The sequence below is a fragment of the Protopterus annectens genome, chromosome 10.part0 (assembly GCF_019279795.1).
Source record: "Protopterus annectens isolate FY-2018-M chromosome 10.part0, PAN1.0, whole genome shotgun sequence".
NCBI classification, from domain to species: domain Eukaryota; kingdom Metazoa; phylum Chordata; order Ceratodontiformes; family Protopteridae; genus Protopterus; species Protopterus annectens.
Window position 1 is genome coordinate 671960434 of NC_056744.1, and position 15203 is coordinate 671975636.

The following is a 15203-nucleotide window of genomic DNA, read 5'->3' on the forward strand; positions in this document are numbered from 1 at the left end:
TTTTTTTCTTGCATCTTGTAACATAATAAAATCCACATCACACTACCAAATTATTAGAGGATTCCTATCCTTCTTACACTGTTAATAATACTGTTCCCATTTACTGAAAGTACTCTAAAATTATTGCTTTTCCTTCTTTTTAAGTTTAGAGGGAAATATTTTAAAATGCTTGTTTTTCTTAATTTTATTTTTTTCTCTACTGAATATTTTTCCTGGGTTTATGTACAAATAATTCTTGATACTCAGAATCATATTTTACACTGACCAAAACTTGAAAAAATTGGTATCAATCCCTTCCCCTACCTTCTCTTCTTGCATGCACTCTCTCCTTCTATTCCCCCTTCCATATTTTTCTTACTCACCCAGTTCACCTTCTTTTTCTGTCTCTTATCCTTCCACTTGTATGTGTTCATTCCTTCTCCTTCACTTTAATTTTTGATTTTTGTTCTTGACAGTCCATCCAAAAAAGTCCCTTTTTACACAGCCTGCATTCAGACATACACCTTCTACCTGCATGTCCTTTTCCCCCCACACTGGTTACATTGTATCTTGCCACAATCATTAATTAAATTAGATTACATGAGAAAATCCCACATAAAAGAAACATAAATGAAGCATGGTTTAGACTGACCACCATATATTAATGTCCTTCTGTTACCAGCCATGAAATAACAATTGGCAAGGGTTTCACCATAATTTTCACGTCAAAACAGCTTCCAAACTCCACTCTCTATTCCATAAGCTTCTCTCATCTCTAGCTTTCACTATGTTATCAACAGTTTCACACAAACCATGCCTGCATTTTTTATCATCATCTTCTTGCACTGCAAAGTGATTTTTTACCATTTAAATTACTACCAGAAAAATAAATAATTGTTCCACAGATACATGCCCTTCTTTTTGTCACACAGTTGCAGAAATTTCATCATAAGTGACTCAGATTCAAATGTTAATCACAAAAAGTCTACATCCCTATAAATATAAAATACCAGATTTCCTGAGCTTAAATTCTCAGAACAGTTACCAAATTGTTCCATACATAATATCTCTTACAGTCTCATTTTTTTGTTCTGATTCTCAAGTTGGGCTTCTCCTCTTTTTAAAAACAGTTTTACTTAAAGCTTGTTACTCTCCTGTTTTATCTGCTTTCACTACTGCACAACTTTTAATAGCTACATTCTCTGCTGGCATAAACCTGAAATCCTCCTTAGTTCCAGGAGTCACAAATCTTTTGTGAGATGATCCTCTCACTTGAGGACTTATAGCTTCCTGATTTCCTCCTTTTATAGGTTCATAGGTTAGTACTAAGCTAACTGCCCTTGTGAGACATTTTAAGCTTAGCCAATTATCCCGTGTGAGACTCAAACCCTGCACCTTGTGTTTATAAGGCAAACACCTTAACCATTAGGCCACCCTCCCACCCATATGTTACAGCCTTTTATACAACACTAATAAGCAATTAGTTTTCCATGATTCTATCCAGTACAATTACTTCACTAATTGCTGTGAGAATTTTAAAAACACAAGGTACAGAGTGCACACATTTAAAGACACATTCCATACTTAACAAAAGGCAAGATGTCGCTGCATGTTGTCGCCCACCTGTGTCACCTTAGTAATGCATGCTATCCCTAACCCATCCCTGCCAGTAACCCTAATCCTATATATTACCTTAGAATACCTGTTTTCATAATACTACCAGTACACAGGAGACCCAGACACACAACAAACACATCTACACACTTGCACGCACGTGTGCACACACAGAAACACACACACACACACACAAACACACAAATTATCCCATTACCTAGCCTCTACTGTAACTCAACTCACAAACACTCACACAGCATTAAATATGCCAAACCCTACCTAGTCCTTGCTCTAACGAAAACTCACAAAGGCCCGTGCACGCAATTTTTAGCATTAGCAACAGAAACCCAAACTTATCTCCCATCATTCAACAGCATCATTCAAATAACAGTGCACTCAACCACTTTTTCATACACGCATTCACATTAAAAAAGACATTCAATAACCTATTTTTGAACCTGTGTATATATACCTATATGGATTATTGAAGTTAATCTAAATGTCAGTAGACTGACACTAAAACACTGACTGCAAAAGGTCAAAAAAGATCAACACCCTAACATGCACAATCTAAGGCAAAACCTTGTATCATACAAAAAAAAAAAAAAAAAAAAAAAAACCTAAATCTGAGGCTGCAAAATCACCAGGGAAGGGGCACATTCCCCAGAAGTGGGGACTGTACATCTCAGACACCTGCTGACCATCTGTTTGTTTTACCAAAGATGCTGACATTTTGAAATTTGATTAATAAAAGTGTTCCCATATACATAACTATCTCTATCTCTCTAGTTTTAAATATATATATATATATATATATATATATATATATATATATATATATATATATATATATATATATATATATATACATATATATATATATATATATATATGCATGGGTCTACTTCACATGATCGAAGTTTAAAAACATCGAACATCATATGGTCGAAGACCAGATGACCAAAGTTTTGAAACATCAAACATTCTGAATGGAGATTGCCGTACAGCAAGGAACAGGAAATTTTCCATTTTCCTCGCTATAGTTTGATCTTGGAGTACATTTAAGTAGCAGGGGGTGTGGGGGTGCAGGACCTTTTTTTTAGTTTTTTTTTTTATTTGATGTTCGATGTTTCAAAACTTCAGTCATCTGGTCTTCGACTATATGATGTTCGATATTTTGAAACTTCCATAATCCAAAGTAGATATATATATATATATATACATAGACACACACACACACACACAAATAAATTAAAAAAAAATCTATACACAAACAGACAAATTTAGAAACTTGCTAACTATTTCAGTAAGTTGACTAAAAATGTACCAGACCAGTCATTTGTTTTTCAGTTAGTCTTAATATATTAATAGCAAAGAAGCCTTATGCTTTGGAGATTACCTGTATGTTCAAGATAATATTAATAAATCTTACATGAACACTTGAGTACTTTCATTCATTTCATGGCTACAGGTCAAACTTCTTCAGAAATGTGATTCAAGTTGTGAGAATACAGAATTTTTTAGAACAATAGGTGGGTGTGTGAAGCTAGGGATTTCTACAATGTGACATTATCACTTACTATTTTATGCCTTGTTTTCTCAAACTTCTTTTTTTATGTTCATAGGCAGGCTGGTACTAGGCTATCAGCCCTAGGGCTGATACAAGCCTAGCTATAACAATTCCCTGGCTATTTCTTCCCACAATATTTACTTCTCTGGACCCCTGTCTAGCAGGGAGACTGACATGATCACAGGGGTAAATTTGCTCTCTCCCATCCAATCATCAAGGTTCCTTTTGAATGTAGTGCACCTAGATTTATGCGTACAAATAAAGTTGAGATTTTTATAGTCGACACTTTCTAATAGTCTAGTTCTGTGTAAGGCCATGTTGTCCATGTGGTTTTTGAGGAAACAAAATAATCTGGTGTGTACTTTCTTTCTGTAGTAGTATTAAGGTGCTGAGCATAAAAGCAGAAGTTGTGGGCTCACAGACAAAATGGAAGGATAGCATTACTGCTAAAGATCTATAATATGGAGCTGTCAGTTCTACACTTAACAAGCAGAGAGCTAGGTTATATGTATCTGACTTGTGGCATTCAGGCACAATCTTTGTCAGCCAGTGCTACAGCACTAAGATAGTGTAGGTGAGCTTTTACTTTAAACAAAATGTACATTTTAGTGGGAGGGTATGATCCACTCCAGATGCCTCATGTTAAATAGCAGTACAGAAATTCCCACTATGAGTTAGAACTGCTGTAAGAAGGAATGAATGGGCTGCAATATGCACATAGGATCATAGGAAGTTACTAGGCTATTTCTCCTGAGGCTGTTACAAACCTATCCGAGAATTTAGACCATTCTCCAACAAGTCAGCACCCTATGCCACTGTCCAGCAGGGACACAGTTGTAATATCACGGGTGTATTCTTTGTTCCCCATCCAGTTATCCAGGTTGCACTTGAAAAGGTATAATGAGGTACTCTACTTTACTTGGAGAGGGGAGTCTATTCCACAAAAGGAGAAGTCTCTGGGACACAAATCTGTCCCACCAACAAGTCCTACTGATGTCACAGACCAAGCTGAAGTCTCACGTGTGGGTTACTTGAGTGGGGACTGACTTGCGGATATATGCAACAGTCCCATCAGGGCGAGGTCTGAGATTGCTTTGTATGCCAGACAGAGGTCACCTCTGAGGAGTCTGTAGAAGACTAAGTAGAGGGACAGGGCTTTAAGCCTGTGTAGGAGGGTAGATGTTTGAGGCCCTGGATTCTTTGAGTGAGGAATCTCTGTGGTCTCTCCAGCTGCTGCATATGCTTTGTGAGGTACATGGGGCAAATGGCATTCTATTCAATAATTGGTCTTATAAGGGAATAATATAAGGATGTTATGACCAACTTGTCCCTGGATGAGATACCTTTACTAATGAGGTGGGCCATGTAGAAAGTTTTCCATACAATTGAGGCAATATGGTGGTCAAAAGTTAGTTTCCTATCAACCTGGGTTCCTGATACCTTTACTAAGGAGCTGGCCCATGTAGAAAACTTTCCGTACAACGGAGGCATTATGGAGGTCAAAAGTCAGTTTGCTATCAACCTGGGTTCCCAAGTCCCTCACGACTGACTGCATGCTTAGTGCCTTATTATCAATGTGATAATTTGTGGGGACGTCATTCTCCCCAAAAGGGATGATGATGCATTTTTTGGCATTCAGTTTGAGGCCGTGTTTCTGGCACCAGTCATTTGTTTGGGTGAGACCCTTTTGGAGGATGTCCACACCACTAGGTGAACTGATGACAGCACCCAGCTGGCAGTCATCTGCAAACTTGGTCATCCATAGCCCACTAGATTTGGCCTGCACCTCTGGGAAGTATACTGCAAAAAGCAGAGGCCCAAAGACCGATCCCTGGGGTACACCGCTTGTTACAGGTCTACTACTTGAGGTGGCTTCCCCTATTTTGACTAGGTGGGTTCTACCAGTTAGCTACCAATCTGTTAACATATGGATTGATGGTTAGTTGAGCGAGTTTATCTATTACACCTGAGTGGGGAGGAGTATCAAAGGCATTAGCCAGGTCAAGGTAGGCGGTGTGCATCATCTTCCTCTCGTCTATGGCTTTGGTGACTGTCTTAAAGTCGTCAACCAAATTTAACATTATTTTCAACTGTTTCTGCACTTCTGTTTTATTGTATACCTGTGTAATCTGTGCAACTGTTTTTAGTCTCCTTTTTTGTCTATTAGAACTGAATATCTGTTACTGTTTGTGCCCTTTTGAGCTTGTAGTGAAATCTTTTGTCTGGAGAGGCCTAAAGATGCCTTATGGTATACACTGTGTTGTTCCTGGTTTGAAGTGTGGATTACATTTATCAGAAGACCCTTGAAAATTACCTATTCTCCCTCCATCTGCAACTGGTTAGCTTTGATATTTTCTTTGTGATTTACTTCTCTGTTTTTGCTGTTTATACTTGTGCCTTTTTTTTTCAGGGAGAATCATTCATAGGTTTATAGGTAGTTAATAGGCTTGCAGTCAAGAAATGATTAAAAAGCCTAGCCTTATTTTCTAATTGTCCCAGAGCACTTTCTGGTTAAGTAACTATCTCAAGGTCAGAGAGCAGACAAATGATGGCTGAGGAAATCAAACTCTTGACCACAGTAAGCAGCTTGTGTACAGCTCATAGCCTTAACTCTCCACACTGCTAGATGTATTCATGTAAAATATTTGAAACTTTAGCTGGAATGTAGATGATGCAAAAAGATGAAGGATTTTAATTTTGTGAACTTTCTTGTTTGTGTGTTAATATAAAGCTTTTAAGAACTGCAATGAATTTCTTTGGTGGAAGGATTTTTTGCAAGGAAAATGCTTAACAATAAATGGCAGACCACTAATTTGCAGTGTTACATTATGCACCATCCCCGTCTTTAACTGCTGTCCCTCTCCCTTCCTCCTTTTTATGTTGATGTGAGAATTGGTGAAAATGTGTTTTTCAACCTTTAGTTTGGGTTTGTTGTTTACCTTACTTATGCACAGTGGCACACTGAATTTTATACCTTTCTGTAAAAGATCTGATAATTATATTTGTTTTATTGGCATGTGAATTAACATGTAAATTATTGTTATTCATACAGAATCAGGGACCTTAGACTGACAAAAACAGTATATATTGCTCTTTCATAATTTTTACACTTGTGCCCAGGACAGACAGGCATGTCTGGTACTGACACTGTTTTTTATTTTTCTGTAATTTCTGCCCCAATGTATTATTGCATCTCTTAAATAATTTGTAACAAAACACTGTTTAGGGTTACCACCTGTGTGTCTTTACACAGGTCAGTCCCTATTTGAGCAGTTGCAGTCTTTACTTTCTTTTCCAAAATGTTGGTTCACCTCACATATCGAGTTTTATATGTGAACTACTCCACTTTGCCTGTGTATTTCAATCATAACTTTTAGTATTAATGATAAAATTGCAGTTAGGTTTGGTTCCTTTCTGGGATGCTTTCTGCAGGGAATATGTATATCCTTTCTGCCCGTATTGGCTTTTATTGGGTTTTCAGTCTCCCCCCAGAGTTATGCCATCAGCCTGAAGTCTTCTGCTGCTCTGCTGAATGTTTCCCTTTAGTTACTTTGCAAGATGAGGATAAACAGAATTAAAATATTGCACTACTTATGCCTGGTGGTTTTGCAACTGTGTCATCTAGTGATACTTCATATAAATCAATTATTAGTTTAAAATAACTACTTTACATAAACTGTTGCTAAGTTATACAGTTACTATTTGGTAAACACAGAAGCACATTCATTTTATTTTAACTTCAGCCCACAAAGGCTAGAATCACACATTTTGCAGATGAAATCTTAAGTGACTTAGGAAAACCCTCTATTTAGCTTTTGCTCTTGGCCTCATCTAAAAATGGGTAACAAACAAAGATGAAAGATCTGTTCAAGAAAATAATTGTACTTTTAGCAGTGTCCTCTATCAGGTACTAGATTTACAGATTTCCTTTTTTTTTTCCATTTAATTTTGATATGCCTCACCACCAGGCAGCTACCGTGTCCTTATCATACCTCAGCAAGAAATAGAACTAGGAGACACCATCGGGTATGGGTTTAAAAATAAAGGTCAAATGAATAAAGACACTGCTTGCATCTGAAAGTTGTAGTAGCTGACACAGCAATTTTAGTGACTACACTGCTATGTTTCCTACATCTATGGTCAAACAACTGATAACTGTCCACCTGTTGGCTTGACATGCAGTGCTGACACATACACGTGGTCTCAACTGGGACTGACTTAAGTGCCACATTTACCGTTAAGTACAACATAGTCACTACCAGTTGATATTAAGCAAGCATTCTTTTCTTTTTGCATCACTGCCAACCTTACACTTGGCCATAACTACACTTGCAACTAAAATACAAGGATTTATGTTTTCTGAATTTCACCTCCCATACGTTCACAGGACACTGACAGCCAGTTAACTCAAAGAAGCCATAGATGACAGTCAAAATAGACTTTTTTGATAAAACAACAGGTAAAAGAAAGCAGTGTAAAAAAGAATAGTTCATTCTACTTAATTATCTTTTGGTAATGGTTCTGTTTTAAATGTGATCATTTCTATTGCTAGCCTGGTTCCATAATGCAGAGGGATGGAGCTTTTACTGTGATCCAAACGACTGGGACATGAACAGCGGTCCTAGCACTGAAGAAGCCAGACAGAAGAGGGGAGGACTGAAGGGGCATGGCCTGCCACATCTTCTGGGGGGCTGGGAAAGGATGGATGCTCACATTCTGTGGTACATGAAGTTGGTGTGATGTCACCTATGTAGACTGGGGAACCTACAACTTGTGCTTCCCAGGAATGGGCAGGGTTGCTTGGAGTAAATGTCCCTTGTGGAAGTGAGGAGACAGCCCCTACATTAAGCCCATTTCAAGCCCCTCTCTGGTGCTCTGCAGGGGATAAGGTGTAAGCAAAAAACTATCCTCAATGGCTTCTTTAATGACAGGGTCTCCCAACTGACTCTTGCCATACTGATGGGGAATAAATTGGTCAATTGCTCTGGAGCAGTTAATGACTGGAAGACAGCGGGTTAAAAAAAAAGTCTGCTGTTCCATTTTTCATGCAGGTATTAAGTTAAATGTTGTAGACCAACATTATCATGTATTGGATATACAGTCACACATACACATGCACACATTATAGCATTTTCTAGTTTTAAAACTTTGAAGTCGTCTGAAGCACTACAGGTTAACAGCATACTACAAGAAGAAAAATACAAACAGACCTCGAATTTCTCTCGAAACAGCTTCTCTTCTTTAGCAGCTTTCTTCAGCTTTTCTTTTGTTTGTTTTTGTACTTTATCATCCTCATCATCTGCTGTCTTATTTGTTGAAGTATCTCTAGTACAAAATAAAACATAAGAAAATTAGAGTTTATGTACCTTGAATGCATCAAGTTAAATCTAAATGCTAGAACTGAAAAACATCTAGCACGAATATGGAAAATTGCAACCAGTGTGCTATGACGCATGTAAATTGTAAACTCTACTATGAAAAAAAAATGATAATATGAAATTTATACTATAGCAGCAGATTCCAAATGCAGGACTTTGCAAAACATTTACTGTCACCAGTAAAATCTATGGGGCTCAAACCTTTGAAACATATTGTTATCTAATCTGTATAAATATTTCAAGGACCCCCTATCTTGTTTCTTGACAGAAGACCAGTTCATTCCCCTCTCAGGCAAAACAATGAGTTTCAAAATATTTAGAGAGGTGATGTGGAATGAAATGACTGTGTCTAGAAACAGAGGCAAGGAAATAGATGCATTTAAGAAGCCAGATTTTATACCAAAGGCTTGCAATAGCTGAAAGCATCAGAAAAATATCTGTGTTACAAGTGGCTAGAAAGCAGAAATGTCACATGACCTCATAACCTAGCAACATATACATCAGAGCAAAAGATCACAAAATAGTTCTAAAAGAACAGATTCAAAAAGCTGATAGAAAAGTACAAAGCCAGCAGAAGAAAAAACATGTCAAGCCCATTAATATCAAATTTCAGCTGACAAATACAACACATTTAAATAAAATTAATTGAAGAAGTTAATAAAAAAATAAATAAAATAAGATATACAGCCTAAACAGAAGACAACCAAGAATATGTAGTAAACTGAAAGCCAGAAACCTTTACAGAGGACAACAAAGATTACGGACCCCCCCCCCCAAAAAAAAAATATATATCAGCTACAGAAAGTATATATAATACTACTATCTGTGAATCAAAAAGAAAAATACAAAAAATAACAGCAAACGGATAGGCATCATCAAAAACATCATGAAAAAAATGAAAAAGAGGTAAATCAGACAAAGATTATTTTTTTAAAACAGCTTTACTGAAAACATTAATATAATGAACAGATATTTTGAAAAAGCTGAATAAGTTAAAATTTTTAAAATACAATATTAAAAAGAGGAAAAAATAATACAATAACTATAATAGCACAGCAAACTATGTACAATGATGTTCACTATATATCGAATAACAAGATCAATTAATTTTAGTTTGGCAGAAGAGAAATGAAAACATAGAATAAAAGATTAAAGAAAAAGGAAAGATTACTGCATTAATCATTTATCCAGTTCTTTAACTAATAATTCATGTACATTTTCCCATTTGTAATATAATTTTGTATTCCTTGTAGATTTAGATTTGATAGTTAACATTTCTAACTTAGATAATTCTGAAAGAAGACATTTAAACTCTTTAAATGAGGGAACTGATGAGGAATTCCAATTTCTTGTAATTATTTTCCTGGCAATGGATAGTATAGACCAGAGCAAAGAATATTTGTTTTTATTTATACAATCTGGGACAGGTGTATTGAATAATACAAATGACTTTGTAAGCATAAAATTTTCTGTAAAAATTGCCTTTAAAAAAGTGTTAACTTCTTCCCAAAATTTCTTTAATAATACACAGTCATAAAATATATAATTCCAATCAGCATTTGTTACTGCGTTACATCTCCAGCAAGCATCTTGTTTGGTTATCTTACTCATTTTCTGAGATGTGTTGAAAGACTTATGTAAAAATCTCCAAGTGAAGATTCTCCATTTAATAGAGGAAGTGGTTTTGCTAGCTGACTGAAGGAAATTAACTTTGTCTTTTTCTGAGGGAATAAAACTATTGATTACTGAAAATGAATTCCAATAGTTATCTGACTATACATCTAGACCTTGTTTAATTGCTTTATAAATGTATGATATACTATTTTTAATGGGTAAACTATTATAAATGTATAAAATCAAATACTGAATAAGTTTGGGTATTGAATTTTTAGCATTTGAGGGGATTAAAATTAGCTCATCTAGAATATATTTTCTAAACTCTTGCAAATCTGACCAAAGGAGAAAGTTAAGGTTATATTTATCTATAAGAGAATTAATAGATTTGACTCACTTTTATTTAACATTTGATGCCAAAACATTAATTGTTTTTGTTTAAATAACATTTTAGAATGATCTGCAGATAGAATTATACCTTGTGTATAGGCAATATGGAAGATGTGGAACAATTTTCAAAGATTATTAACCTAAATATATAGTTTTTAAAGGCCCTTAAAATTAAAATTATATAAGTAGATTTAAGCATTTGAATGGAATAATTGGAAAAAATACTCTCTCAAATTCCATATAAATGAATTATTTATTAACTGTGGAAGATGTTTGTTATTTTCATTTTTGGTATTTTGGGATAAATTTAACATAATTTCCTTCCATTTTACAAAATACTTTCCATCTATAAGATAAATAATTGTATTAATAACTGACGGAATTGAATAAAGTTCTAGATTTCATAAAGATATACCTCAATTTTTTCAGCTATACATATGATAGGACAATGCAATTCTAAGCTTTATCGGATGCCATAAAAAGTTCTTAATCAGTGTGTTAATTTTTTTTAAGAAAATACCCTCTAGGGGGAATAGAGATAGACTGCATTATGTATAAAATCTTTGGAAGCAAGATCATCTTTATAATGGAAAGTGTATTATCCATTGTAAATAAAATCTTGTTCCACTTACTAATTAGAGTCTCTATGATAGTTATACTTTTGCTATAATTTAGATGTTAAGATGTCTTTAATATTGGTTGCTATAATTATACCTAAATATGTTATTTGTTGGGGCTGAGGTACATATTTTTTATATTGGTCTTGTATATTATAACTTTTGGAACCAATTAGAAGAATCTGTGTTTTAGAATTATTAAAATTAAGACCAGAACTTTTTTGAAATATATCCATATTTTTAAACAATTATTGTAAGGTAGGGTTAGTACCACCAGGAGTGAATACATCATCAGCAAACTTTTGGATATTTGATGTTTCATTACAATTTAACCTATATCCTTATATATTATTCTTATCCCTTATTAGGTTAGCCCAAGGTTCTATAATTAACGTGAACAAAAGTGGAGATAGGGCCACCTTGTTTGGTTCCTTTTACAATGGGTATGTTCTGAAATATACTTGTACCTATTTTTATGTAGGCTTGATTTTCATTATATAATTGAGTTAAAAGGTTAAAAAAGCTATTAGAAAAGTTTAAGTCCTTCAGTACGATAAAAATATAGTTCCAATTAACTGAGTCAAAGGCACAGTTAATAGCTAAACTAACAAGAGTTAAATTATTCTTTAAGGTTTTTACTGATTCAATTAAAGATATTGTTCTTTTGATGTTATCATATGAATTCTATTAATTATAAAACCTGTTTGATCCATATCTACCAGGGATGATAAAAAATGTTTAAGCATAAATAGACATGAACATTTTGTAGTCTGTGTTTAATAATGAAATGGGTCTATATGAAGCACATTTTACAGGATCTTTATCAGACTTTAGTATGGGGGAAATAAATGTGTAATTCTAAGAGGGAGGTATAAGGTTATTTTGAGCTATACTGAATACTGTATGTAGTAGAGTTAACATTTTAGCAGGAAAAACCTTATAGATTTCAGAAATTATACCATTGTTTATTTTGCTTAAGTTTATTTACTTGATCTTTTACTTCTTTAAAATATATTTGTTTACCTATTAGTTTTATTTGTGCCTCAGATAGTATGTTCTTTATATTATTATGCATAAAAGATTGCATATCTTTTGTACTATTAATGCTATCATTGGGTTGGTTTCATTTTTAAAAAAATTCTCTAAACTCACAATATATTTGGTAAATCAGATATCATTTTTGTTGGGTAATAGATTTCTTTAATATGGTGAAGTTTATTTAATCTTTTAATTTTGTTAGCTAGTATATTCATGAATCTAGGATTTATAGAAAAAGTTATAAGTTTATATTTTTCAAGATTGATCATAACTTTATGGTTTAAAATTTCCATGCATTTATTGTTTAAGGTATTTATTTCATTCTGTCTTTCTTATCTGGGTTTTTTGAAGCATCAAGCCTTAAAGTATCTAACTTTGTTTGTATATCTTGAAGGTCTTTATCCCACAAAATTGTTTTCTTTTTATACCAATCAATAATTCTGCCATATAGGTAAGCTTTTAGAGCATCCCAAATCTATACTTCAGAAGTTCTCTGTGTACTATTAAGTTCAATAAAATTTTGTACTTCTGTAGTGAAAAAATCAATACAATCTTTGAGTTTAATTATGTAGGCTGGTATCCTTTTAATTTGAACATTAAATGTGGAGTTTAGTATAAAATCAAATGTTATGGAATTATGGTCTGAAAAGGGACAAGAAATCACTTTTGAGTTTGATAAGAAATCAGTTAAATTATTGGAAATTAATACCTTATCTATTCTTGAATATGAATTATGTCTATGTGAGTAGAATGTATAGAACAGTGACTTAGCATAAGTAAAGTTATTAATATCTTTCATCATGTATGAATCTGAAAATGTATTCAATAATTTAGCTATAGTTGGAATTTTCCTTTTACCACTGGTACTAGAGTCTTCTATGTCAGAAATACAGTTAAAATCTCCAGCAAGAATACTACTACCCATAGAAAACTGAACTATATTATATGTTCTATATGTTGTTTCACTGTTGTAGGTCCAATGCCTGGAATCCAATACATATTTTTAATGTCAAAATGTTCTTATTAAATTTTATAATAACTGAAGATAACATCCCCTTGTTATTTTTGTAGGTGTCAATTATTTTAAGCATAGGTAGTGGACTTTTCCATAGTATGGCCACCCCCTTTTTTTGTGTATGTTCTGACCTAATCAAAAGTTTGTAAGATTTGGATTCCAATTTTGTGACATATTCAGTTAGTAAATTAGTTTCTTGGAGAAATATTACTTGAAAATTATGCAATTTAAGATATTTGTTCAAAGATCTTCTCTTATTAGGATTATTTAATCTATTGACGTTTAATGATATACACTTTAATGATGTCATGAAACATTAATGTTCTGAAAATCTGTTGTTGAATAACACTCCTTTTTCCCCATATTTTATAAGTGAATAGAAACTGACTATTAGGAATACAATTATAATTTACACATAAAACATGAAACATTTTTATCCAATGAAATATGTTTACATCAAATTCAGGTTTGTAAGATTTGGTAAACATCATAATAACTATTAACACAAACTTATAACATTTACTAATAACACAGACTCTTTGAAAACCCCCCTGGAGTTAAAAACTCCTAATATGAGTGACATCTGTCACCCAAATTGACCGTCAAGCTAGCAAAAAAACATTCATTTCTTCCCTGTCTAAATATATATGTTGTTGTATAATTTAACAAACATCCATTAGAATTGTAAATACCAATTCAAGAAACAAAGTAAATCAAATGTAACTGTTTCATTTGAACTTTTGTCAAATGATTTCAACATATCATAAATACCAGTCATGTATTATATAATAATGCAAAAGTCATAACTAATTTATATGTAATGGACTGCTATAATAATCAATAACTAGACTAATCCCCTGTCTCTTTATGTATTGTGCCAATATCTAACAACACTATTTCCCCATCTCCATGTATCTGAAAAAAAGTATAGAAAATAATACATTTTAGTTTCCCAATGTAGTATGAGATTCCAATAAAAGTGCTTAATATTATCTAAGAAGGAATGCATTCCCTTTCGTACCTTTAAGACCTTTAGTAATCTGAAAGAACTTATAGATTTGTCAGAATATATCAAAATACAAGTTTATATAGTAGACATCCGCATCTGAGACTATACTGTATGTAGCAAGCTATATTGATATAGAATATATTATATTTCAATCAATATTTATTCATTTTCTATCTGTACTAGAATTATTCTTATTTCTGATTTTTGTGTCTTTGTAAAAGAATATTAACTACTGCTTAGGTGTCATGAAAAGCTTTACATACATTAATTTCCTTTCTTTTTCTTTTCTTCTTTCATAAATACTTTAATGGTGTAACTATATATGCCTTATGTTTGTTGTACTAATCAAAAGAGGCTTAAATTAAATAAAATTATAAATAAAAGTGTAGAAACATAGGGGTATAAATGTATCAGAAATGCTCAGCTTATACACCCTCATAAATGCTTTTAATATAACAACTATATTATACAGGTTACTTAGCTGCAGTTAATTCATTTGACCTATAGATGGGATCAGAGACAGTCTGTTCAAGACATTATCCAGCTCTGCAAAGGTTCTTAGCACAAAGTTCAGACTGCAAACAGCTCCATGGAAACAACACTTTTTTCTTGCTTTCTGTTGAGGCAGTCGCAGCATGAACAGGCAGCAGAACCGTTCAGCAGTTCAGATGCACGAGACCAAGGAGGGAAAACTTTTGCAGCTACTCTCTTCTCTTTTTATTCATCTATCCTTGTAAGATATAGATCATATCGTGGCAGGATCAGGAAACACAAAAACAGAAAAAACAAAAAGGCAACAGAGGGGGAGAAAACATGAAATAGCACAAAATCGAGAAACTCCATCTCTCAAACCCAGCAAACCACCAGACCACCACAGACACACCAATCCACACCAAACCCTTAATTTCAACAACATTGTTATGTATGCTATACGCTTGTCATACCAATCAATATAAAATTTACACAACCACAATAGAAT

General features: G+C 33.7%; 1 protein-coding gene across 2 annotated transcripts in view; it reads right to left on the reverse strand.

The window, feature by feature from the left end:
* FYB2 (FYN binding protein 2) overlaps positions 1-15203 on the reverse strand; it is a 1416888-nt gene that overhangs the window by 39576 nt on the left and 1362109 nt on the right. For both annotated transcript variants that reach the window (XM_044085512.1, XM_044085511.1), the window contains one exon: positions 8374-8488. In XM_044085512.1, coding sequence (XP_043941447.1) covers positions 8374-8488 — 115 coding nt within the window. The remainder of the gene's footprint in view (positions 1-8373; positions 8489-15203) is intronic.